The sequence below is a fragment of the Embiotoca jacksoni genome, unplaced genomic scaffold, assembly GCF_022577435.1.
Source record: "Embiotoca jacksoni isolate LCO1_2020_lvr unplaced genomic scaffold, fEmbJac1.0.p SCAF_3, whole genome shotgun sequence".
NCBI classification, from domain to species: domain Eukaryota; kingdom Metazoa; phylum Chordata; class Actinopteri; family Embiotocidae; genus Embiotoca; species Embiotoca jacksoni.
Genome location: NW_027185381.1, coordinates 4,518,471 through 4,546,351, shown reverse-complemented (window position 1 = coordinate 4,546,351; position 27,881 = coordinate 4,518,471). Strand labels below are relative to the sequence as shown.

At 40.7% G+C, this 27,881-nt stretch overlaps 1 protein-coding gene across 1 annotated transcript in view; it reads right to left on the bottom strand.

Moving 5' to 3' along the window:
* pot1 (protection of telomeres 1 homolog) overlaps positions 1 to 27,881 on the bottom strand; it is a 70,704-nt gene that overhangs the window by 5,074 nt on the left and 37,749 nt on the right. Inside the window, exons 11-16 of the mRNA XM_069162422.1 lie at positions 6,607 to 6,791; positions 6,266 to 6,363; positions 3,289 to 3,315; positions 2,858 to 3,014; positions 2,413 to 2,609; positions 2,155 to 2,290 (exon numbers count right to left, since the gene is read on the bottom strand). Of these exons, the coding sequence (XP_069018523.1) occupies positions 2,155 to 2,290; positions 2,413 to 2,609; positions 2,858 to 3,014; positions 3,289 to 3,315; positions 6,266 to 6,363; positions 6,607 to 6,791 (800 nt within the window). The remainder of the gene's footprint in view (positions 1 to 2,154; positions 2,291 to 2,412; positions 2,610 to 2,857; positions 3,015 to 3,288; positions 3,316 to 6,265; positions 6,364 to 6,606; positions 6,792 to 27,881) is intronic.

The following is a 27,881-nucleotide window of genomic DNA, read 5'->3' as shown; positions in this document are numbered from 1 at the left end:
GAGCAGAGCTGTCAACTGATCACCACCTGGTGGTGAGTTGGATCAGGGAGTCGGCTGGAAAGACCTGGCAAGCCCAAACGTGTAGTGAGGGTAAACTGGGTACGTCTGGCCGAGGAAACTGTCCGGAAGGTCTTCAACTCTCACCTCCAGAAGAGCTTCTCATGCATCCCGAGGGAGGTTGGGGACATGGAGTCTGAGTGGACCATGTTCAAAGCCTCTATTGTGTACGCGGCCACGAAGAGTTGTGTTCGTAAGGTCATTGGTGCCTGTCGTGGCGGCAACCTGAGAACCCGGTGGTGGACACCGGGGGTGAAGGAAGCTGTCAAACTGAAAAAGCAGGCCTTTCAGGCCTGGTTGGCTCAGGGGACCGTTTGTCGAACCTCAGATTCAAGAGGAGCAGTGCGGATTCTGTCCTCATCGTGGAACAGTGGACTGGCTCTTTACCCTCGCAAGACTACTGGAGGGGGCCTGGAAGTTTGACCATCCAGTCTACATGTGTTTTGTGGATTTGGAGAAGGCTTTCGACCAGGTCCCCCGGTTGTTTTTTGTGGGGGGTGCTGCGGGAGTACGGGGGGCCATCCGGGCTCTGTACAACCGCAGTAGGAGCTGTGTTCGTATTCTCGGCAATAAGTCAGACTCGTTTCCAGTGGGTGTTGGCCTCCACCAGAACTGTCCTTTGTCACCGATCCTTTTTGTGACCTTCATGGACAGGATATCTAGGCGCAGCCAGGGGGAGGAGCACGTCGGGTTGGGGAGGAGCAGACGATGTGGTCCTGTTGGCTTCTTCAGACCGCGACCTCCAGCACTCACTGGGCGGTTTGCAGCCGAGTGTGAAGCGGCGGGGATGAGGGTTAGCACCTCCAAATCTGAGACCATGGTTCTCTGCCGGAAACCGGTGGATTGCTCCCTCCAGGTGGGGACGGAGTGCCTGCCTCAAGCGAAGGAATTTAAGTATCTCAGGGTCTTGTTCACAAGTGAGGGGAGGATGGAGCGGGAGATCGACTGCCGGACCGGTGCGGCTGCAGCAGTACAACAAGCGCTGCACCGGACCGTGTTGGTGAAAAGGGAGCTGAGCTTTGAGGAAGTCAAAGCTCTCAGTTTACCAGGAGATCTATGTTCTGACTCTCACCTATGGTCACGAACTCTGGGTCGTGACCGAAAGAACGAGGTCGCGGCTACAAGTGGCCGAAATGAGTTTCCCCCTTAGGGTGGCCAGGCTCAGCCTTAGGGATAGATTAAGGAGTTGGGACATCAGGAGGGAACTTGGACTTGAGGCGCTACTCCTTCGCGTCGAAAGGAGTCAGCTGAGGTGGTTCGGGCATCTGATCAGGATGCCTCCTGGGCGCCTCCCTCTGGAGGTTTTCCGGGCACGCCCAACTGGCAGGAGACCCCGGGGAAGACCCAGGACACGCTGGAGGGATTATATCTCCTGGCTGGCGTGGGAACGCCTCGGGATCCCCCAGCATGAGCTGGAAAATGTTGCGGGGGAGAGGAAAGTCTGGGTCAGCTTGCTTGGCCTGCTGCTACAGCGACCCGACTCCGGATAAGCAAAAGATGATGGATGGATTACCATTGATACTCTGACCAGCACGTGGCTACGCAGCATAATACACAGCAGGGTGTCTGATATCATCATTCAAATTTTCAATGACTTGTACCACAGTAGCCTTTCAGTCGGTTCAGGCCAGACAAGATATCTTTTATAGTCCTCCCTTATGTGTCAGTGAGGTTTGGCCAACGGACACCAAGATGCCGAGTCATGGTTCGCTCCTTATCAAACCAGTGTGGGCAAATACTCATCACTGCTGACCAGGAGCACCCCATCAGGCTTGCAGGTTTGGTGATGCTCTCACCCAGCTGTCAGCCCACATCAATATGGCCCTTTTGTAAAAATGTTTGTTTATAATATGTTTACATACATTTTAATGAACAATATATTGTTTGGAATGTTTTTTAAACTCTACAAATGTAAATTTCAGCCTCAAAAATCAACTGAGTTGTCATCAATTACACTGGAAAAAAAAAAAAAAAAAAAAAAAAATATATATATATATATACATATACACAGATTTTGTGTAGAAACTGAATAAAACATGTCTTAAAGCTCAAACGGTACTCTAAGATTTATGAGAGTGTGTGAGGATTATCTCTGACCCGTAGTATCTCTTCTTGCCTCTGAACAGGAAAGGTGCTGACAGGTCGAGCAGAGCGAGGTGACCTTCTGATGACCTCACAGGTAAGATGTTCTGGTAACTGTCTGCAAGTCGGCATGTTTCCTTCAAAGTCGAACCTGCAAGATACGAAGGCGTTTTTTTTTTTTTAATGAATATTTATTTCTCTTAATGTGTATTTTAAAAATTTTTTAAAGGAGGAGGAAGGAGGAGAATGATCAGAATTGATATGAGCTGTTACCCCGGAGGAAGATGAGCTCCTTGGTTTTGCCCTCACACATGAGCTGCGTGGATAGGTGAATGCTCAGTTCTCGGTTTGGGGATCCCGGGAAGTCGACCTGTCCATAGAGTGCCCACGGTGGAGGACTGCACGGTGCAGAGTCCCTGGATGCCTCAGAGAAGATCTGTGCCAGCAACTCATCATCTGGGACATCCTCCCTGAGATCACAGTGCACAATCCCTAAATGGTATCTTATTACATTGCAATCTTCAAAGCTTACAAACCAAATGTCTTAATTACACTCATTTACACCTGCAGAGATCCACTGACTATTTCTGCTTAATCACCTCGAGATGTGGTTTGGCTGTCCGTGACATGCTTTTTGCTTTAGATACATGGATACAGATGAAATGTAAACCGCAGGTGTAAATGTTGTAAATGTATCTGACTCGGCGTGTGTGCCTACATTGATGAACACTTGCTGCAGTAGAGTTTCAGAGCCTGGTGAAGTCTGCGGGGTTCGTAGGATCTTAGCTGGGCTCTGATGTGGTAAACTCGACCCGGCCCGCTCTGTTTTAGCTCAGACAGCGTCACAGGCTGCATGTCATGACTGCAGCATCTCTCTGAACACAAAAAACAAAACAAAAAAGTTAACCTTTTCAAAACTCAAACAAATTTAAATAATTCTTCTATAGACACAGTCCTTTCTCGACTTATAAAAACGATTAAGAAGTATTAATTTTGACTGGATCCTAAAACAGCCTTGATAATCACAAAAAACAAGGACTACATGTACTTCAAAGGTTTACACAGCTTTCATTTGTCTCCTTTTTACACATCTGGACTTTTCAACCTTACACCAGACCTGTTGAGCTGCTGCAACGTTGTGTTTCATACCTGTGCCACAGTTCACTGCTTCACCATCTAAAATACAAAAAAAAACAACAAAAAAAAAACATCTACTGAAGCAGATATAAGAGAAGACAAATCAATGAGCACCACAGGCTTAAAACAAGCAGGCAGACATATACTCACTGGCCACTTTATTAGATACACCTGTTGAACTGCTCGTTAACGCAAATATCTAGTCAGCCAATCACATGGCAGCAACTCAATGCATTTAGGCATGTAGACATGGTCAAGACGACCTGCTGAAGTTCAAACCGAGCATCAGAATAGGGACGAAAGGTGATTTAAGTGACTTTGAACGTGGCATGGTTGTTAGTGCCAGACGGGCTGGTCTGAGTATTTCAGAAACTGCTGATCTACTGGGATTTTCACGCACAACCATCTCTGGGGTTTACAGAGAATGGTCCGAGAAAGATAAAATATCCAGTGAGGGCAGTTCTCTGGGCGAAAATGCCTTGTTGATGTCAGGTCAGAAGAGAGCGGCCAGACTGGTTCGAGATGATAGAAAGGCAACAGTAACTCAAATAACCACTCGTTACAACCGAGGTATGCGGAAGACCATCTCTGAACGCACAACACGTGGAACCTTGAAGCAGTTGGCATACAGCAGCAGGAGACCACACCGGGTGCCACTCCTGTCAGCTATGAACAGGAAACTGAGGCTCCAATTTGCACAGGCTCACCAAAATTGGACAATAGAAGATTGGAAAAACGTTGCCTGGTCTGATGAGTCTCGATTTCTGCTGTGACATTCAGATGGTCGGGTCAGAATTTGGCGTAAACAACATTAAAGCGTGGATCGATCCTGCCTTGTATCAACGGTTCAGGCTGGTGGTAGTGGTGTAATGGTGGGGGGGATATTTTCTTGGCACACTTTGGGCCCCTTAGTACCAATTGAGCATTGTTTCAACGCCACAGCCTACCTGAGTATTGTTGCTGACCGTGTCCATCCCTTTATGACCACAGTGGACCATCTTCTGATGGCTACTTCCAGCAGGATAATGCGCCATGTCACAAAGCTCAAATCATCTCAAACTGTTTTTTTGAACATGACGATGAGTTCACTGTACTCCAATGACCTCCATAGTCACCAGATCTCAATCCAATAGAACCTTTGGGATGTGGTGGGACGGGAGATTCGCATTATGGATGTGCAGTCGACAAATCTGCAGCAACTGTGTGATGCTGTCATGTCAATATGGACCGGGATCTAAAGAATGTTTCTAGCATCTTGTTGAATCTATGACACCAAGAATTCAGGCAGTTCTGAAGGCAAAAGGTGGTCCAACCCCGTACTAGCAAGGTGTACCTAATAAAGTGGCTGGTTAGTGTATATGTCTGATTCAGCTCACACATCCTACTGTGAATATCTTCCTGATACTCAGCAACAGTTTCTAAAAGAACATTCCGAAGATTAAAATTGTATAGGTTTGTATTTTGAATTTTATTTCAAATAAAATATACCAGGTCTGTTTTCCTTGCTATATTATATTATATGCTATATATTATAAAATTGAGAGGCATCAATTTTCACTGCAAATAAAAGCAAAAACTACGCAAATATTATACAAACATGAACCTTTTAGGAAGCAAAATTAATCAACTTAGCTGTTAAAACTTAAAACCATTTTACATTTGACAGACTTGAGAACGAGATGCTACCACTTCCGTATGATAACAATAGCTCATATCATTGGCTTTATGTCATTAATTTATCTTTTTCCTTTTGTTTCTTCACTGACTCTGCCTGATATTTTATCCCATTTAAAACTGAATGACATAAGTCTGTACAATTCCAAATTGTAGGAGTTATTATTGCTGATAGAGGTTAAATTAAAAATAATAATAATAATAATTAAAAAAAATAAATAAAATAATAATATCTATATGAATGCCCTTAAACCGTGTCCTAAATATTCTGTCAGTCCGAGTTACACAACAGACATCAGGCCTGCAGGTCTGTTTTTTTAATGTTGAGTTATTTTAAAGCTGCTGCTGTTTCCCTGTCTAATGTTAAAACCCTCAGGTTGAGTTTGAACTTTTTATATTATCTCCGGTGAAGCGTGGACTTTCAGAAGGCTCAGCTAATGTAAGTTAGTTGTTTTCTTCCTTCTTTCCTACCATATGTTGTAACTCTACCACCCCCGCCATTGTTGGAACTACTTCCACGTCATCACACTTAACCACCCACCGTGGTCGCTGATTGATCCTCAGAGTGGCTGAGCCAACCTTCGAGCAAACACGGTTTCCAGACCACGATCACAGTGAACACTGAAACTTGTAGTCTTTGTATTTGTGTCCCAGAATGAAAATATTTACTGTTTATTTTGCTTCTTGTAAGCAGTTTGAGGGTTTTTGAAAACAAAACATTAGCAATGCTAGCAGCTACTAAAACTCAGCCACAGTTTCTAAAGAACATTCTGAAGATAAAAATATATATTATATGATTTTATTGCCTTTTTAATTTGATTTAGAAACAAATATACTAAGTCTGTTTTCATGCTATACTATTTAAAGTGAGCGGCATCATTACTACTCACCACAAAAAAAAAAAAAAAAAAAAAAAAAAAACTGCTTACAAATGCTCAAGAAGGAAAATGAACAGTAGATGTTTTTATTATGGAATAAATATATAAAGACTATTTCTCACAGATTCAGTGTTCACTGTGATCATCGTCTGGAAACCCTGTTAGCAGGTGTAGGAGGCTTTATTTAAGCACAGCAGTGCTTTGGGCTAAATGACAAGTCAGTATAATGTTTATGATGTTTACCATATTAGTTTAACGTGTTAGTCTGATAATTAGCATAACGTACAGTTTAGGATGATGGGAATGATTTGTAACAGATTTCATTTCAATCTACCCGCTAACAGTTGCATTAGAGGAAGAATCTCGTGGCCGTGATAAGAACTGCTCAGCCAACTGGTCGGGACACCCGAAAGTACGACCCCAGAGCTCATTCATACCCAGAGAGTCCAGTGGAGTGGTCCAGTCCTCCAACAGGTCCGAGTTGTGCAGCTCGGAAAATCCGTCGTTATCGTCCTCTGGGTAGGCATCAATGACTCTACAGACACACAAAGAAGAAGAAAAGTACTTCTTGTTATGAGACGTAGGATCACAAAAACACATTCACACAAATAGCATGTATACAGTAAATATATCTACAGGTAAAATATTGATTTTAAACCTGGGTTGAATTGTAAACTGGAGCAATGTTTTGGTCCTTTCTGGTGCTATGATACATCAAAACTGGAGCTTGTTGTAGAGTATGACCCTACAGCTCTTTTATCCTCGTCTCCTACCGTACCTCTTCAGCTCCTGAACGTCGGGGCTGTTTTCTGGAAGAATCCGAATCCCTCTGCCGTACGACGTCCCTCCGTGCAGGTGAAAGGCCAGGTGAGCCGCCTCCTCTGATTGGCTGCTCGTGAGGCCGGGCACTTTACTCGTTCCCGGGATTGCTCGCAGGTTGTAGATCCTCAGGAAGTCCCCGGGCTGATGGGACAAACACACCGATTAACACACACAGACACACACACACAAAAAAAAAAACATTATTAAAATATAAGGAAAATACAAGGTATACTTAAAGTGACAAGCAGCAAGAGAGTGGAAGAACTCGGAGTGGGCAGAACATTTAGGACCTAAAAATATAAGTCTAGTGTCTGTAGTATAAGTGTGTGTTATGGTATCAAAGTTTAACAAACAAACAAACAAACAACTACGTATGATGGATGTCACTGAGATTGTCAACCTCAGCAGGGTAACCACCACTCACCTGCTCACACTGCTGTCAGGCAAGTAACAATTTAAGGTTCAGCATGTGAGTTTAGTAACAAAAAAATGATGAAACAGCTGTCCGTCGCAGCAATTAGACAGCACATGAATTTGGTGTCTTACATGGTTCAATGATGGACCTGTGGCCAACGTAATGAAACAAAAAAAATAATAATAATTTAAAAAGTCACAAATCCTTAATGCTTTTATATTTTTGAAGCACTCCTACATACATACTGTACATCCAGAATGAACTATAAACAATCCAAAACACACAAACGATATATTTTGTGTATATATGGTCTAATCTTGCACACAGCCTGCTGTATTTTATGTGTATGAAAAGAAGCTTCTTGTCGCTGGAAACTCGGAGATTAAAGCAGACAGTAATTGTGACACAACCAAAATTAGAAGTGACAGCTGTTTTGCTGCCTACCCATTTTACGAATTTTTCATGTAAAATATGTATTTAAGCAGCTTTAAGGAAAATCTATTGGATCACTCCTACATGTGTGTAAATGTTCTTGCAGTTAAAACACAAACAAATATAATCCAACAACACTCCCATCAACTCCTCTCGGATGGTAGGTGATGTATTTTTCTTCCCAGTCAGTGTAGACCTCTTTCGTTTTCATTACTCAGCAGATGGCGATGTTGCACCAAACTTAAGAGTCAGTGTGGTGACAGTGATTCAGAGGCAGCTCAAAAGACTTGGTGTGGAGGTTTTGTCATTTTTTATTTTTATTTTCTGCCCAGCTCTCCATCACGACGAGCCTGCAGCTGACAGAAATCTGTCCTCACTCCCATCATCAGGAAACGCTTCAATGATTTCAGCGGAGGGATTCTCTCCGTTCAGAAATTTCACTGAAGCCTTCATTCCGTTTTTACATGACAGGGTTTATGAGACCCGAATGAATGCACATATATGGCAACTTTAATTGCATTATAGCTGAAGAGCAGAAGAATGACTCTGAAAGTCGATCCTCTATAAGCTGTGGCTTTCATTTAAACCCATTTTCTCCTTATACTGAGGGAACTTTGAGCTAGTGTCAGGGTGGATTAGCAGCTGATCTCTTGAGGCCTCTTCTCCAGATCCACACAAAAAACTGAGAGAGAAACTACAAGAGAGCTGTCCCCACTCCCAGTCCTAAAGTCCTTTATTAACCAGAGTTATTTCCACATAAATGGATGTTACTGTAAAACTGACAAGCAGGAGACACTTTGCTGTTCATATGAGTTCAAATAAATCAAAAACAGAATTAACTTGGTTTAACTTCTGCCGAGACATTATCTGAAAACAGGAAATGTAATGAGATCAAGAAACATTTGTTTGCACTGACAAAAGAAAATAAATGTGATGCTTCAATTGAGAGAAGGATCCCACAACATTTATGTGGAAAAAAAAAAATCTGCATTATTCTGTACCTGCTTGCTGCCACTCAACTCAAGATGGCGGAAATAAATTTAGTACCAGCTGACACTTTTTCTCAGCTGTAAGGAGATTGTCCTTGTGAAAAATGTGACGCCAATAGCTGCGTTTGCTTCTTGCAAAGTGGCTAGTTGTGTCAACGACCTCTCTCAGAAGCAAAGGTAGTGGCCATCTTGTTATAGCATCACAAAACTTCTAAGGAGTGTGTACAAAAAAAAAATAGCACAGGGAGGGAGTTGCTGAAACACATTGGAAATAATATTTTACCTTCTTCCCCGTTATTATTATGCTATGGTATATCTATATACATCTATACCATAGCATAATAATAATCCTATAGAAATGGTAAAATTAAAGAATAAACATATTTGATTTTCCACCTCACTCATCCGGTCATCACCTCAGCTTAAAGTTTAAAGTAGATGAAAAACATACCTGGTCCATACCAAATTAATGGCATAGAAAACAATGTAAGATAGCCTATTAGTTTGAAAACGAACTCGCAAACAGAGGATTCACGAGTGACAGAAAGGCAGCATGCTATCTATATGTCCTAAAGGCGTATTAATGCAAAATTGACCCTTGTTTATTTGCCGTCTAGTAACTTTAATCTTAATGTTTTCTTGTTTTATTGAAAGTTGTGCTCAGAGAAGTAACCAGATCTCCATTAAGATGCAGAGCTAAGGAGATAAAAACAGAAAAAGCACTGACAGCAGCTGCTTCTGAGGACAGGTTAAACATTTATGAGACATCACGCATAATTAATAACAAAATAAAACCACACTGAGTGGTAATTAGCTTGTCTGTGTTTATGATGATTTGACTTAAAAAGTGTTTTAGATGTCACAATTCGCTGCTCATATCTGATCTCCCACCAGCAGTCAATGTTGGCGTCTTAATTATGTAGGTGAACTTTCCAGAACCTCAACGAAGTTGTTGAGCTCTCACATTAATTAATTCTGGAACACTAATGAGTCAAAACCTCATTAGTGATCAAGTGAATAACTTTGATTATCTCTTAACAACAGTGCATGTCAAGGTCTGGGTTATGTAGTAGATCAGGGGTCTCCAACCAGCAGCTCACGAGCGACCTGTTTCTGATGAGCTCATTGAAGGCCCGACCGATATTTACATAAATTCGATAACACAAAGTCACTTAGTAAATCTGTTTAAATTTCGACCCAATCAAATTCACAGACATCCCGTCCCCTTGTGATGAAAAGCAATTCAGCTTACAGCCAATCAGCTGTTAATATTTCATAGTGGCTGTCAAGTTTGGTTATGTTAGGGGGGGAGGGGGGGGGGTTAGCAAGTGGTAAAATAATGTAAAGTCAAGTTCCACTTCACCAAAGTTCACAGCAATTTTTAATGGGAATTTCCATCTGGAAGCAGTCTACAAACAGAGAAGGTGAATGACCTGAAAACAGCTTGTAAAAGACAGCAGTCTCTGTTTACCAAACCGACAAAGAAGGCGAATGCAGCAACAGGGTCTTCGTTTAAAGTGGCGCAGTCTTTACGAAGCACCGTAATCCCTTGACCGATGGGGGGATTGTAAAAGAGGCAGTGACCGTGGTGGCTGAAACGTTATTCAAGGACCATAAAAGTAAGACAGCAATTCTGTCTGCTATTGCCGATTTACAACTTGGTGAAACTCTAGCGAGGAGAGTGTCTGAGAGTGAGCAGCTAAAACGGGACATGGACAGGTGCACGTGGTCTTTTAATCCAGTGTGTTGAGTCGGTTGACTCCAGTGACCCAGCTAGCTGTCTTCATTCAGAGGGTGTTGGCTTTTAAAAAAAGAAAAAAAAAAAACTGAGAATTTTTTTACTTTACTGCCACTGAAAACTACAACCAGAGGAGTTGACGATGCTGTGAAGGACTCCTATCAGGGTCTACGAACCATTGGAAAGCAGCTTTTTCTGAAATGAATGTCACGAAATCTAACTTTACAAAAAGACATACAGATGAACATTTAAACACTTCCATGAGAGTAAACTTAAGTAGATACACTCCAGCATGCAGTACCAGCCAATCTCATTAACTTTAGAAAAGACTGAATGCATAACATGCACATAAACTACAGACGGAGGGAATGTAAAGAGAAGTGATGTGAATAGACAGAAGATCAGGACAATTAAAGTAAGTAATAAACATGGTTTTGTTTTCTATGACAGATGTGAGCTACTTAGATAAAAAAAAAAAAAACATGAGCATGCTGTTGAATTGAAGCTGTTGTGATACAAAATGTGTGTAGAGTATCAATTTGTTATTGTTCACATGAAAGAAGCTTAATCGGCTGGTTTGGGTGGAGCTCAGCTGTCTGAATAAATGTTACTAAACATGAGTAGCTCTCGGACACTTCTATTTTGGCAAAGTTAGCTCTCAGAGGAAAAAAGGTTGGTGACCCCTGTATTAGACACTTACAAAAAGTAGAATCTCGTAGTTAACGCATTGAATGAGAAAGAAATGAGCAGATGTAAAGACCTGAGCGACTCTCAGAAACAGAAGGGCCTGTGGGGGTTCTCATGATCAGCACTGATGAATACCTGCTGCCAGCATTGCGGAGTGGAGCAAACCATGAACTGGGAATAGGGTGTTGGGGGGTTGTGCAGGAACAAGTTTGAAACCTGGCTGCTCCAACTCTCACCTTTCAAAGACTCCCAGAATCTGCTACTAATGTCTTGGTGGCAGGTTCCTCAGGGAACCTTTAAAGGTCTTGCAGAGATGATGTCTTGGCAGTCGGAACCATTTTTTGGGGCATGCGAAGGATCAAAATCAATGTTTTGGATGATCGGTGAATACATTTGTGTTGTTGTGGTGGGAAATAGCCTGTCATTTAGATATAAGGACTTGCACATGTCTACAATATGTCACAGATGTGACATTTATGTTGTTAAGGTGAATTCAGACTGAACACAGGGATTTTTTTGTGGGGCTTTAAAATTACGTTAAATGGAAGGAAGACTTCAAGTAGGATAAAATCTCAACATAAACTGAGGCAAAGACATGTTCACATAAAATAAAACATTTCCACTTGTCCCTAAACTTATAACAACAAGAAGAGAGCATGATGAAAAATATAACTCCAGAATGATGTAAGGTGGAGCTTTTTAGTTCGCCTCTCCATCCCATGGCGCCCCATCTTCTACCAGACATGAATCATCTACCACCATCTAGAACGTACCAGCCTGCTTTAGTTTAATCCCATCGACGGATTGGAGGACTACAGAATCTTAACCTTTGCAGAATTCATGATTAGTAACCTCTTAATAAAAAAAAATGGTTTCAGTGAAGTTATTTCAACGAGGCCACAGGGAGTGTGACACTCTCCTGTTTTACTTCGGTTCTATTACTTCTCTCTTTATCTTCTGGAGCACTTTCTTTCTAAGTACATAGGAAAACATCCTGTTTAAATAGGAATTATTATTAAGATGATATAAATCCCACTGAGGCAGGAAACAAACAATGAGAGCAAACAGACCGTATTTTTTTGGCAAAAAAAACAGACTCTGCCTGAGCTTTATTTTGTCTCCGGAGACCTGGATGTTAAGCAGAATGAGACAGAAGAAAACAACCCTAAGTACTCTGTAGTCTGGCTGTGTTTTCTTAGTGCTACATGAGAGTTTAGCACAATTTACAGTTTGTGCTTGGAAACAGGTGAAGAGAGAACAGAATGGGTGACGGAAGCTGGGAGAGAGAGAAAACACCAGAGGACAGACGGCGAGACAAATAAAGGCAGTGCCATGTGGCGTCGGCTCTGATCTGGCCCAATACAGCTTCCTGTCTGTGTACATATTAAATCCTCTTGCAGCAGCCTGAAGAGCCCAGTTATGATTATAATGAGCAGGCATTGAGCTGAGAGAAGCAGCAGTAAGTTTAGACCTCCACTTCCACATGACGACAAGAGACTCTCAGATGTCTCCATACAGATAATGGACCAACATATGTCCATGTGGAGAGTCGGGTCCATAATGAAATTGTTTTCCCAGTTTGGTGTGGACGTACTTGACTGGTCGGCACAGATCCCCAACCTCAAACCCAACTCTAGGAAAAGCCAAGCAAAGTGTTGGACCTCACTAATACTCTTGTGGTTGAATGGGAGCAAATCTCCAACATCTGCTGGAAATCCTGCAGCCAGGAGAATGAAGGCTGTTATGGTAGCTACCTTAATGCAACTCTGAAAAATAGCAGTGCAAGTCAGTCTCAGGGGAAAATAACATACCATACCTCATTTTGATTTTCTTGTTTATTTTTATGTTTTTAGAGATTTGACTAGGGTTGGGTGCTGGACCACACAGGCTGTTTAGTATTGGGGGAAAAAAAGTCCCTTCAGACATTCAAAACTGTCAAATACCTAAAAATGGCATTCGATGTCTGGTGAGATTCATAATCAAGTTTGTTCACCCTTAACTATAATCAGATATTTACTGATTTAAAACATCATTTTGCCAATCTTTGACTGCATTCCATTTAGAAACAAATCTTTCTCTCTCTAGCTGCCTATGTTTGGACATGTTTAACAAGCTTGGTTTCTTTTTATGCAATTCTTATATTTTTCATTTAAGAATAAGTATGAGTGTAAGTTAGTAAGAGCAGTTTAATGATCTTTTAAAGAAGGGCTGCCTGTGTGAGGTTAAGTGAATTTAAAGACTTCATTAGAACCAGATTACCTGATAATATTTCCTTCTTAAAGGAAATAAAAGCCATGGTGAAAAGACAAAATTATCCCTTTGCTCCATCAATACTACAAGAGTTGGCATGGCAACAAACAGCAAGAGAAACAATGGTGTTGTTTGAGCTTTTAGACCAGCTTTTTGCTCTTTGACCAATATGATCATTCAGCTAAGACCACACACTTAGTATAATGGAAATATCATCGCCATCAGCATGACCAGAGGGGGCTTTCAGGGGCTACAAGACACACTGGTCCACAGTTAAGAGATCGACCAGGGTGTCTGAGAGGAAATGGTTTCCTGCAGCTTCCCCTACAAACAAACCATTTTCTTTTTAAAGGGAGCGAGGAAAGAGAGGGGAGCAGCCTGTGGTATCTTCTGTAAGTGCTTGATCTGTATGAAAACTAAACACTCCACCGTCCGCCCACAACTCGACAGCCAAGACGCCACTGCCGCTGTCTCATGGTATTAGTGCTGCTTGGCTGCTCAGTAAAAAGAGATTCCTTAAAATTCAAAAGATTGCTTTGGGCTTCAACTGCTTCTCGTCGAGCCGAGGCTCAATAAAGCGGCAGAAAAACTTGTGCCCTCGCTGAGAAGTAGAAACTGTTCATTTCACACTGGCTTCTTTATGGAGCAGCAGGAAATGGGCTTTAAAAGCCAGACAGATTCAGCGTGACTCGACAGCGGGGCTCTTTGTGCTGGAACATCAACGCAGTGGGGAACAGGGGATGTGACCGACTGGAGAACACTTCAGATTAAATACGTCAACTGCACTCTGAGACCACATTGTTCTTGGGGATAGTTTAAGCAACCAGTTATCTCACAAATAAAAAAATAAATAAATAAATAAAATTAAAAAAAAAAAAATGTACTGCTTGTTTTCCTGAAGCTTAATAATTCTGATATTAATAAAAGTTCAGTTGTTTCATGCTTCCTCTCTAAATCTTTGTGGGAAAAACTGCATTTCAAAGTATGTCCGCCAGAGAGCACTGACAGGTTTATTTTTCAACTGAAGAAGTTGAGGGATAAAAGGTTTTTTTTTCTTTCACTTAGCTTCTGGAATTACACATTACACCCACTCACAAATATGTATCTGACAAAAGACGTGCTAATCTAAATAAATGATCTACATATGACATAAAGCTCAACGCAGACAACAGCTGCGTAATGAAGCGTCGGTGTGAAAGTGGATCTGGCCTCTCAGTTGTCTGAACCATGCTCTGCTGGCTTCTAGAGCACCGGGAACGGTCGCTGGATTTCGGGGGCCGGCTTTAAGTATCATTTTGCTGAGAGCTGTGTTCACTAAACAGGAAACAGTGTGGGAGTAAAGAGCGTGCTTCCGCCCGCTACACACATACACAATACCAAAAACACTCAGTGGCATGGAAATGTGCACTCAGTCGACCGTGAGCACTAAAAATGAATTAATGAGCAGAAGCTGTCGGAGCTGAACACAGACTGAAGAGACCACGAGACCACAATCACAATGTGAACACAACAATGCATGGCTCCGTCTCTCTCCACAGGGTTTCAGGATGAGGCCATTAAAGAAAACAAAACGTGCAATCGTGGCTGGATCCAAATGTCCCCTCTCAGGACATAAAGGTTAAGCCTACATTTAAACAGTGCAGAGAACAGCAATGGTTGATATGACTAAAAGAATAATTATATTTCTATCTGAGCATTAATACATCAGTGTGAGTATGGAACTTATTCAGTCACCATTAATGTCCTGTTTGACCATACCTCTTGTATTTTCATTAAAATAAATGTTGTTTGACACAAATGTAAAACGGCAACAAAGATGCAATGAAAGGGAAGCACCGAAATCAGAAAACTCAAGAGTACCAACCTTCTAAGTAGATATGCAGGCAGGTGGGATCACTATTGTGGCCATGTTGGCAGATCAAAAAGGTCCTTTACATACCATTATATTGAGTAGGGAAGCACAGTATATCAATTGTCAGTATATCAATATATCAATGTACTGTATTGATATATATCAATAAATAAAGAAGGGCACATCCCCATAAATGAAAAGGTCTGTCACAGACTGAATGATATATATATATATATATATATATATATCATTATATATATAGATAGATCGATAGATAGATAGATCGATAGATAGATCTATCGATCTATCTATCTATCTATATATATATATATATATATATGTAAAGCAGCAGTGCACACAGGCACGCATATCCACAAGAACTCATGACGGTTGGTGGAGCAGACAGCACACAGAGCTGACTGACAACTGGAGCGAAAGGAGGCTCTGTCAGATGTTCAAAGGTTACACAAAGCAGAGATCAGAGCTCAGGCACTTCCTATGTGTGTCTGAGCAGACAAAACATATGTCATGAGAACCCTTGTAGCTACAGTAGGCTACAAGTGCACAGTTTAAAGTACTCGTGTGAACACTACTGAGACGGACAGAGGACGCATTCCGATGCCATCCTGGGCCACATTGAAAGACCATCAACTGAACCTGATCCTTTGTGTTAGTATTAGAAATGTTATCCACTAAAAAAAAAATAAAAAAAAAAAATAAAAAAAAAATATATATATATATATATATATATATTCTGTGTGATTCTGCTAAATGCAGCTGATCTGTACAGAAATCAGGAGCGATTTACATGCAAACTGAACTAGTGGCAATCAAGCATCTTAGTGACTAAAATCACAAGCTGTTTACTTGAAGTTTATCTCGTCCGTGATTTCAGACTCACATCAGAACCGCAGCTGTGGAGGAGCGTCCGCCCCCCTGAAGAATTTATACGTAGGATGACTGACAGTGCTTCGACTCCTGACTCCTCACGTTTCTGTGCATGTTTACATGTTTATTTACATGTATGCGTTTGGGAAAGTGTTCACTCGAAATGCATGTGGAGTCACATTCTAGTGCCAGGTGTGAGCAGCTGGACTTAGAGATGTCCACTTGTGATCAGATTACCCAGGATGCATGTCAAAGCCAGGTGTGAACAGTGCGAGTATATCCGTTTACCATGTGTTCAAAATAGGGGTAAAGGAGTAAAACCTGATGAACTAGACTTTACTCCGGTTTAATTTTAGATGAGCAGCACCTCATCTCGAGTCAAATCCAAAAAATGTGAGGCACACACTACGTTTATGAGGAACTGTAGACATTACACAATCTACACACTCTCTTTCCTTGTGCATATAGATGTAAGAGTGCTGCTAATGAAAGTGGTAGAAGAGTGACAGGCTGACAGTTAAATGTGGCTTGGATTCAGGTTTTTCCTATCTTAAACAGTTATGGTTCAAATACATCGTATAACATTTGTGTGTGTGTGTGTGTGTGTGTGTGTGTGTGTGTGTGTGTGTGTGTGTGTGTGTGTGTGCACGATGGAGGAGGCAACATACACAAGGAGTGCAGCACTCCTCCTCCTCGCTGTCTTGTTCGCAGCATTTCTTTTCATCATAATGGGCTTCTTTCTCTCCTAATGGCCTCCCTCTCACAGCAACGCCTCAGTCGATTTCACACAATATCACAGATGATTCGCCAGATGAGCCTGGTAATTGGGGGAAATATTCCTTTTGTGGAAAGACTCTGTGTGTGTGTCACACTGCGTGAGCAAGAGGTGAATTGACTGACAGGTATTAAGTGAAACCTTTAGAAAAACAACAACAATCAAGGGGACATTTTACCTCTGATGCAACATTCTGAGCTATAATTGCAGGCCTTAAGTGTTTTGAATGGAATCGCCTTCATTTAGAGTTCAGATCAGAGTTTATGTGACCATGTGCGTCCCCTTGTCAGACAAATGCAATCTCATATCTTTGAACCGATGAGAGGACTGTATGCGTAGTGACCTAAGGCTAAACAAAGACTTTATAAGTGACAAAGCTCTGCAACACTCTAAAATGGCCATGTGTAAATGTGTCTATGTGGATGTATTCCACACATGGTGTGAACTGCATACTTTGACTGTAATGCTGTGAGGGGGATTACATACAGAAAAAGCTTAAATCTGGACTATGTTAAACCCTGCCTGTAAAGTCAGTATGTTGCCTACGGATTTCGGAGGCTAAAATTGAAGAGAACTTGACATATGAAGAAAATGCAGTTCTACTTGCTCCCGCAGATTTGTGCTTTTTTCTTTTTTTTTTTTTGGATGTATCTCTGGCCCTAGAGTTGCATGTTTCTGGTCTGTGGTTACTGGCCACATCAGTTTTTCCACAGGTTATTTTATTTTGTATCTCTATGCTTTTGTCCCTCCACTCTTCTCTCAGCCAGTGAATGAAGATGGCTGCCCACCTCTGAGCTTTAGCCCCTTGGGAGTTTTTTTTCCATCCACCTATTGCTTATGTGGGAATTGTTGAATTGTAGGGTTCTTCTCTGTAATATTGTACGGTTCTGTTGTAAGGACTCTACTAAAATCTTAACCTGAGATTACTTTGTGTTGTGTTTTGGGGCTATTTAAGTACAACTAGATTGAACTGAAAGTGAATTGAATTTGCTGCAGAAAAAAATATTAGTCTACGTCAGTGGAAGGTATGCATATGTGATGGCACTGTGCCATTGAACCCTTTCCTGTCGGGGTCTTTTTCAGTCTCTGTCGGACTCAGCTGTGTTTTGAACTGCATAGTATATAGGTCACGATAATGTACTCGACCTTTACAGTAAAATAGTCTCAGGTGAGCATAAGTATGTAATATTTAGCCTGATTGTAAACTTCATTTTGATTAAACATGTTAACTATAGATAATAAAAGGGTAATGTTAGCATGTTAATACATAAACATAGAGTGTAAAAATGCGAATACTTCATAGCCGATGTAAGTGTTCATTTTTTAGATAAAGGAAACAGGTTTCTCTGTAAGGGCAATAAAGGTCCAAAAATCTGTTAACAAGTCACCAAAACAGTGTGAAGCTAAGAAGATAATGTACTTCAGACCATGAAAAACAATGCAAGGTCCCAGATATCAGTATTATCTTTGATCTAAAGAAGTGCTGCCCTTGTTTTGCGGCTTGTGATCCCATAAAATGAACGGCTGTCCAACTGTGACTTTTCAGTACAGGTTGCACATGTCCGTCTCAAATTGTACTATATTTGTTTTGGTACCTTAACATGTAAAATAATCCGATATACTACAAGCAAAAAGAGTCGAAATCAGGAAAACAGCGTGGCACTGTGAGGCTATAAATATGGGTTAGATTGCATCACCTTTCCTCCTCTTCTTTGCTAAAACTTGTAAATGTTTTCAACTAAGGAGCAACATTGAAATCTAAAATTAACCTGATCTTAATTTAAACTTTACACCTCCACCATCTTTTCACACACTGGATGTCTCCTATAGATAGAGCAGAGAAGTATCTCACTTTCTTTAACTCCTCAGTTTGTTTCTTTGTGTGATTTCTTGGAGGATATTTATGTCTTCGTTTACTGCAAATGTATTAGAACACTGCTGAAAAGCTGTAAATATACATGTGATCAAAAGTTCAACACATAACATATTGGGAAACAACACATTTGAAGATTAAATGTCATTGCAATTTTAAAAGAAAGTACAGTACCCAATAACCCAATAGCCACATACTCTGGCTGGAAGCAAGAGTGCAAACTGTCACATCAATGTGAAGTCATTAAAAAATACCAAATAACCAGTTTTTCTGTACAGTATACATGTCTATGGCTAGAGTATCTGTTTTTGTGTTTGAGCTAAAAAAGAGTCAAGTCTGATAAATATGAAAATAACCTGATACATGACCACTAAAAAAATAAATAAATAAAGTGGATAACTCTAAAACCAGATTATTTTTTGATACACCAAAAACTCTTTCCATTTCGGGTTATTCTAAAAACCTTGTTCTCGTGCGATACTTCAAAAACGTAACTTAGTTCTATACCATTTGGTATAAAACCCTATCTAAAAAGGACATTGCAAAAACCCGATCCTAAAAGGGATACTCCAAAAGCTTTATCCGAACTGGGACTATCCAAAAGTCTGATCCTAAATGAGATAATCGGGCTTCAAAACCCAAATCCTTGCCAGTAATACTTCAAAAACCTAAACCTAAGCAGGATACTCCGAAAACCCAATCGTACCCATAATACTCAAAAAACTTTACTTTAACCAGGACATTAAAAAACTTGATCCTGACCAGGATATTCCAAAACAAAACAAAAATTCAGAAATTGATGTTGAATGCAATTAACTTTAAGACAATAGTTTCAATTGGTGGGTTTGACTTGGATCCACAGCCTGGCGATACACACACACAATTTTTCTCCCACGATTGTGTAAAAGAAGATAATTTCTCATCAACGAATTCCCTGCCTATTACATCAACCACAAATTTTTGACCAGGCACAAGAGGTTTTGTGACACAATAAAGAAGCTGGTTTTGTAGGCAAAGTTCTCAAGTCTGTGACCAAAACCAACATAACTGAGAATTTATTTACAATCCAAATAATATTATTCTCAGTTTTACTCAAACTTGATTCTTCATTGCAGTGCGAGAAATCTTCTCATTATATTCTTGCATATAAATAAAAAAAACTACCTCAATAGAGAACTGAGTGGGTAGTTGTTAATGTAGAGTTGAGCCATTCAGCCTCAGACTCCCTATAATGTTAACAACTGAAAGATGATAATTAAGAAACTTAGAAAAAAAATAACTTCACGAAGGCGAACAATTGGTAAATTAAGCAATTTTCGTCATTTTCAATCACCATTAAAAGTATTGACACACTGATGAATTCTTCACTGAAAGAATAAGCTCCCACTGCCAGTTCTAAACAGCATTAGAATATTAAACTGAATACTGAAGAAAAGCTAAAATTAGACCAGCATTTTTGTTCTTGTGTATTTATGGTATGGGCAGTTAATGAAAACACAAAAACCTAAAAAGAAAGATAAAACTGAACCTGGACTGGATGATATTGAATGTTATTATGACATTCATCAACTTCAGTCAAGGTACTTTAAGCCAGGGTTTACCCAGGATTTTGCACACAGAGGCATGTATAGCTATTCATCGAATGGCATTCAAATGTCTAGTATTATTGTTTTCTTTCTGTTACGGTATGTGTTATGCACATAATAAACATCAATTGAGAGCTTCTGCTGAAGGCTGAGAGGTGTTCTAAAGCCCCCCCAAAAAACAACATTAAATCTCCAGGGCTCATACATTCAAAGCATTGAGGTTTGGAAAATATGAGGCTTTTCTTTTCTTTTACTTTCAGTGCCGTTAAAAATCAAGCATGAAAAACAGACAGGATACTCTGCAAGCAAACACAGAAGATAAATATCTGAATACAAGTCCAAAAGGAGTACTGTAGCCCTCCACATTGCACTGGTGTAACAGACCTGTTAGAACAGGTAAAGAAACAACAAAAAGACATTGAAAGTACCCCAAGGATAATGGAAACTCTTTTATCCTTAAACATATTCAGAACCCCGTGCATCTAGTCAAACAGTATCTGTAGCTGTGAGGGATTAGAACTGCAGTAGGGGGTCAGGGAATGTGGTTTCCATAGCTATAATTCAGTCATTGCTCCTGTTAAGAGGTATTTGTGATTATTACAGGGTGGATGTCCTTGTAGGCAAAAGGACAAATCAGCTCCCACTTCCTTGCGAGCTCTCCTCCGTCACCACACAGCTTCACAAGTCACTGATTACCAAGGTATTTAAAATAAAAAAAAAAAGAATACAAGGACAAAGGATTTGGGGTGCGAACAACAGGAACAACTTTGAAAAGAAAGAAAAATTATTTTATGGCTGAGATTGTACGAATTATTAGACATAATAGTCCATCATGTGAAAGTAAAGACCTTTTACACTGAAGGGGACCTTTAAATAGATTAATAGCTGAGGATTGTAAGCGTGTAAGATTCATTCAACAATCCACTTTACTTTTAAAATACAAGTTGATATATATATATACATACACACACACACACACACACATATACATATATATATGTGTGTGTATATGTATATATGTGTGTGTACATATATATATATATATATAACAAAATATATCACAAGTCATATGGAAAAAAACAACAACTTGCACTTCCTTTAGGAGAACAGTGATTTTTTTAATGCAATCAAATGGTAAAGATATTGGTCAACTGTTGCTCTATGGGGTTTGGGTAGAAAAAATGTTATTTGTTGGGGTTTGTCATGACCACTGCCAGACACTTTCACAGCATGCAGAATGTGATTGGCAATCACTAAGACTGCTCTAAGTGCTAAACAGAGTTTGGTGGCATGCTTGTCAAGGTGAGGTATTCAAGCTTCTTAAAGAGTGGCATGGTGGAGTTTTCAGAGGTATCGGCGTTGAGCAGATATTCAGGTAAAATGAAAGATTTTTTTTTTTAATGCAAAAAATCCTTAGGGGAGATTAGGATTTATACTTTTGTACTATAAAGCTATTTTCATTATAACTTTGTGCTAAGGTTCTGTATACCTTGGAGGTGTTTGGAATCAGGTTATTGTGACTATTATATACTATCAACTAAAATAAGCAGCATTCTTCACTTGTATGGCAGATATTAACATCAGTCTGTGGGGATAACAAGCCAGAAAAGAAAGCTGACTTTTAAGTATGAAGAAAATGGAAGCGTGGTAGAGGGGAGGTGCGCTTGTGAACTAATTACATATATTTGATGTGACAGACGGATCAAAAGCTTGAGAAATGATTTATAAACTGCTGTCAGTGTGAATTGCCCTAAAATGACAGATTTAGAATTTGATGTGTTAAACAATTTTGTAGCCAGACTAACAGACCTGAGAGAACCTGTTAGTACACAACAGTGTGTGTGTGTGTGTGTGTGTGTGTGTGTGTGTGTGTGTGTGTGTGTGTGTGTGTGTGTGTGTGTGTGTGTGTGTGTGTGTGTGCGCGTGTGCGTGTGTGTGGTTTGTCTTGTATTTCAATGTGACTTAGCAACCGACACAATGGAATGTATGTCTCGGAGCCCTCAATAAAGATGTGCTTCCCCACTACGGTAGCACTCTTTCTCTCACTCTCTTTCTCCCCACTCTCACACACACTTTGTGTACTTACTATTAGTCCTGCATTTTTTCAGACAGGTTTAATAATCTAAAATATGAATGTCTTGACTAAGTTTAACCTAAACTTGACCTTAGTCTAACGTTAGCTTTATAGATTTCCATTATGATTTCCTTTATGTTCCCAAAAGGAACTTGAGTTGCTACGATGTGACTGTGTGAAAAGATTTATTTTGCGGATGTTATGGATTTGTCGAGTGTTACATTCAGTCAAACTGAAGCTGAATCAGTCTGAATCACAGTGTAAGCAGTGAGTCTTCTGACCAACACAGTCTGTAATGTGTGTTTCATACATCTTACAAAACTTGTTTGTTGCAACACTGGTCCATTTTTGGTAGTTTGGTCCATAATTTTCCATCGGTAACAATCACAAAGTGAGAACATTTTACATGGTCATCTGACTGCTCAACTTCAGAAAAAAAATGAATTCCAATAGAACTACAGAAATACTCTCCATCATACTGTCCACGATATGGTGGTGTTATATGCTGCAATTTCATCACTCACAAACAGTTTTTGGGTTTCATTTCTTTCATTACATTACATTTCAATTAGCTGACTCTTTTATCCAAAGCGACTTACAATAAGTGAATTTCAACCATGAGGGTGCAAATTCAGAACAGCAACAATCAAGAAAGCCAAACCTCAAAGTGCTATAAGTAAGTGCCATTTTAAGTGCTACTAAAGTGCTACCTATTCAAGGTAAAGTCTGAAGAGGTGTGTTATTAGTTTGCAGCGGAAGATGTTCAGAGTTTCTGCTGTCCTGATGTCATTGGGGAGCTCATTCCACCATTTAGGAGCCAGGACAGCAAACAGTCTTGAATTTGTTGAGTGTTTAGCTCACAGTGAGGGAGTGACAAGCCGATTGGCAGATGCAGAGCGGAGTGAGCAGGCTGGGATGTAAGGTTTGACCATGTCCTGGATGTAGACTGGACCAGATCGGTTCATAGCATGGTACGCAAGTCCCAAAGTCTTGAAACGGATGCGGGCAGCTACTGGTAACCAGTGAAGTGAGCGGCGGAGCGGAGTAGTGGGAGTGAATTTAGGAGGTTAAAGACCAGTCGAGCTGCGGCATTCTGGATGAGCTGCAGAGAACGAATGGCACTAACAGGTAGACCTGCCAGAAGGGAGTTACTGTAGTCTAGACGTGAGATGACCAGAGCCTGGACCAGAACCTGCGCTGCCTTCTGAGTGAGAAGAGGACGTATTCTCCTGATGTTGTGCAGCATGTATCTACAGGAACATGTTGTTGCAGTGATGTTGGCAGTAAGGGAGAGTTGACTGTCGAGTGTCACGCCGAGGTTCCTAGCAGTCAGGGTCGGGGATAACACAGGGTTGTCAAAGGTAATAGTCAGGTCGTGGGTGGGAGAGCCTTTCCCTGGAAGGAAGAGCAGTTCAGTCTTGTCGAGGTTGATTTTCAGGTGGTGTGAGGACATCCACTGAGAGATGTCAGTCAGACAGGCAGAGATTCGTGCGGCTACCTGTGTTTCAGATCGGGGAAAAGAGAGGATCAGTTGGGTGTCATCAGCATAGCTGTGGTAGGAAAAGCCATGTGAGTGAATGACAGAGCTGAGAGAGTTGGTGTACAGAGAGAAGAGGAGGGGACCCAGGACAGAGCTTTGAGGGACACCAGTAGTGAGAGGACAAGGTTCAGACACAGATCCTCTCCAAGTTACCCGGTAGGTGAGGTAGGATGAGAAAAGGGAAAGCGCAGAGCCTGAGACACTGAGGTCATGAAGGGAGGAAATAAGGATCTGGTGGTTCACTGTGTCAAATGCAGCAGAAAGGTCTGGAAGGATCAGGACAGAGGACAGAGAGGCTGCTCTAGCAGTGGGAAGCTGCTCAGAGACAGCAAGGAGGGCAGTCTCTGTTGAGTGGCCTGCCTTGAAACCAGACTGGTGAGGGTCAAGAAGGTTATTATGGTGGAGATAGGAGGAGAGTTGATTAAAGATAGCTCCCTCCAGAGTTTTGTAAAGAAAGAGAGGAAGAGAGACAGGCCTGTAGTTGTTTACTTCAGATGGGTTGAGGGGGGGTTTCTTCAGGACAGGGTTCACTCTTGCCTCCTTCAGCGAGTTCGGGAAACAGCCAATTGACAGGGAAGTGTTAATAAGATGGGTGAGAAAAGGAAGAAGGTCAGGAGCAATCGACTGGAGAATGTGAGATGGGATTGCATCAAGGGGGCAGGTGGTTGGACGGGCGGAGGTTACCAAGGTGAGAACTTGATTGGGAGATAGGTGGGTGAAAGAGGAAAGAGAAGGGGATGAAGTTGGAGGAAATGTAGTTAGAGAAGCTGAATTAGAAAATGAGAAGCATATGTCATCTATCTTTTTGTAAAATAGTTGACAAAATGGCTTGGTGGAAGGGTGGAGGGAGGAGGGGGCGCAAGGAGGTTGGAAAAGATGGAGAAGAGCTTTTTACTGTTACTTGGTGACAGCTGATATAACTTGGTGACAGCTGATATAACTTGCCACCACTGACGTTTCTCATCTGCCCTGTTTGAAGTACCCCAGCCTCAGGGAAACTGCCGTGAACAAAGAAAGGAACAGCATTTGATCAAGTCAACTAACACTGTTCCTCGAAGTCACCAAGTTCAGTGTGATACAAAACTTTGGAAATCTCTAATAAAACTGATGTACAAAATAATAATATTAATATTAATAATATTAATATTTCCTATTCTGATATGAGACCATCATGGGGGAACGCGGGAGAAGTAGATTTCCTCAGTTGTCCACCGCTCGCTCGCTCTCTCTCACCTCCTTGACCGCTAGCACCTGACGCACACTCTGCCCTCCATAAAAGTGATTGCCTAACGTTAGCTAGCTAAGTAACAATGATCAATACGTTTTATTTTCAGGGTCACTCTCATCAGTTGTGTTGACGAGTTACAATTTAAATGACTCCCCTTTGACAGCCTGTTGCTGTAGACAAGGTCGGACTGGTGCGATTTGGTTACTGTATTTGTATGACAAATAGTCAAGTGTGTTCCCATCTTGTTATCTTCTGCTCGCTGGCTTTTCTCAGATGGAATTCAGTAAAAAAAAAAAAAAAAAACACAACCCAGGCTTGTCTCTCCGGTTTGTGCATCAGATTGATTATCCGGCATTTTGGCTAAACAAACCTGGTAAACTAGCTGGCAGCAGTGGAATAAAGTTGTGACGTCACGTAAAAATAAACGTCAACTACAATAAGATATCCAAGGGCACAAGGGGAAGAACATCGCCAAGAGAACTAGATGGAAAATTATTTAAAGCAGCTAAAAGAAGGAGATGTGATAGACTGAATTAGTACCTATGCGGATGTATGATTCACTTTTTAAAGTTTAGTGTGCAGACTTTGTGTTTTCATTACACTATTATGAGCCCTTCATATCTAGGGAGCAGGTCCTTTTTTATGGGGCCCACTATTTTTCTACAGTAGCCCACAACGGACAAACCAAACACGGACACCAGAGGGGGCCTTTTGCGTTTGCAGCCAATGTAGGTTCTCTTACACATTTGGAATGGGTGGGTAAGGTGAGGGGTGTTCAGTTGGTTGCATTTGGACACCTCACTGCTCGATACCACCAAATCCTTCAGACTGCTCCTTTAAAAATGATATGATGTAATGGTTGTATTGTTTTACAGATAGGTTCTAAGTATCAAAGATAATATCTACAGATATAAGGATAAAGATAATGAAGAGTCAAGAAATAGATCATTATTGTTCATTATATTATTGACTTAATTGAATCACTTTTTAATCCAATCAAAATGTGTAATGATGAGATGGGGGAGTGGAAGGTACCCGAGAGGCCAGGCGGACACAGATGGCTGGGAAAGATGGATACCTCATTCAAATGAAGTGTTAGGTTAACAAATCAGGAAGATTGCAATGTACCAAAACTGGATATGGTTTCAGCAATGAGGTCACGCCATCTGTAGCCCCACCCTCTCTATTTAGTAAATGCAAATATTCTAATGTACTGTAGGATGTCCATATTGGGAGAGAAAAAAAGTAGGAGAGTGCTGATCTTGCTAACAGGCCAGAGAGCTTCAATTATGTGCCTTAAGAGGCAGTTGACAATCCCCTTCGACATCATACAACATCTCAAAGAGCTGATAAAAATGTGTTGACTCTTTCCACTTCACCTCAAATAATCAAAGGAGGTTGGAAGTAGAACAGTTGGAATAGGTTAGAAAGTGATTAAGCAATTTGATAATTACAAATAAATATTGCATTTACAAAATTTCAATCCATATTTTGAATACATTTTACAGTTAATTGTTGTGAGCTTCTGCAAATATTAAATAAATTAGAGCATCTAAATTTAATGTTTCTGAGATGTTGAAGATGAAGATGTTGGATGCGGAAGTATCGGGCAGGTGTAACGATCTGAGTGCCACAAATCTTTATAGTCAGACAACTGGTGTAAAAGACATTTAAAAACAGCACCTTGTGGAAACCTTCGTACGGTGGTGCGAGGAGTGACCAACCATGCAGCAGCTGGGCTGCCGGGGGGTGTGGGGTGGTCGGGGAGTGGAATAGTCTGCTTTGTGATGGCTTCAACACAAAAGTTAAAGAATTGAAAGGATTTGCTGCAAACACCTTGTGGTCGGATACCAAAGGGCACCTCCAGAGATTACAGAGTCCATGCGAGTCGAAAACTGTTTTATTGGAAAGCAATCGTAAATCGTATTATACAGTGGCCCTGACATTTTGCATTGAATGAGATGTTTCTTGCATTTAATGAAATGTTTTTGCGTTCTATGAAACGTTTTTAAAATTTCTTAAATGTTTTTACGTTCTGTGAAATGTTTTTGCGTTCCGTGAAATGTTTTTGCATTTTGTGAAATGATTTTGCATTTAGTTAAATATTTAAAAATGTTCTTAACCGTCTTTGCATTTTGTGAAATCTTTTTGTGAAATCTTTTTTAGTGAAATTATTTTACGTTTCGTGAAATGTTTTTGCGTTTTGTGAAATGTTTGTGAATTTTCTTAAATGTTTTCGCCTTTAGTGAAATGTTTTTGCGTTCAGTGAATGTTTTTGCGTTTTGTGAAATGTTTTTGCATTTTCTAGGTGTTTGTGTTCTGTAAAATGTTTTCGCGTTTGACCTTCAGCGCCACCGTAATATTAGGCAGGTGGTAATATTTATAATGCTCAGTGTATTATTTCCATGGGGTGAAAACTCCAAACAAACAATGGAGAAAAGTTTGGAAGACAAACTGCTGTAATCTCAACTTTGTCCGATCGGCATCTCGCGATGATATACAAAATTTTCAAATTCCCGATGAAGAGGTTCTAGTGTTGGTAAGGGATGACTTGGGCTCTCAACTTCCCTGTAGTAGATATACTTATTCATCTCTGCTAATCATTCAGGAACACAAAAAGCATGTAGACATGAATGTGAAAAAAGGTACCCAGGTAGCATCTTATGTCTAGATTTAGATAAAAAAGCAAGTATTCCACGACCACAGCTTCGTATCTAATACAATATCATAATAATTAATGACCATGAGCAAGACCTGACGTTATGAGAATGTACACATATCTATGGAGTTGTACTCTTACTGGACAGTGGTACCATTATGTCTGGAAAGACTAAGTACGGATTTGGTCTCTATTTCCAAATTCATCAGTACGATGCTTGGGTGTCCAGAATCTCATGACTGAAC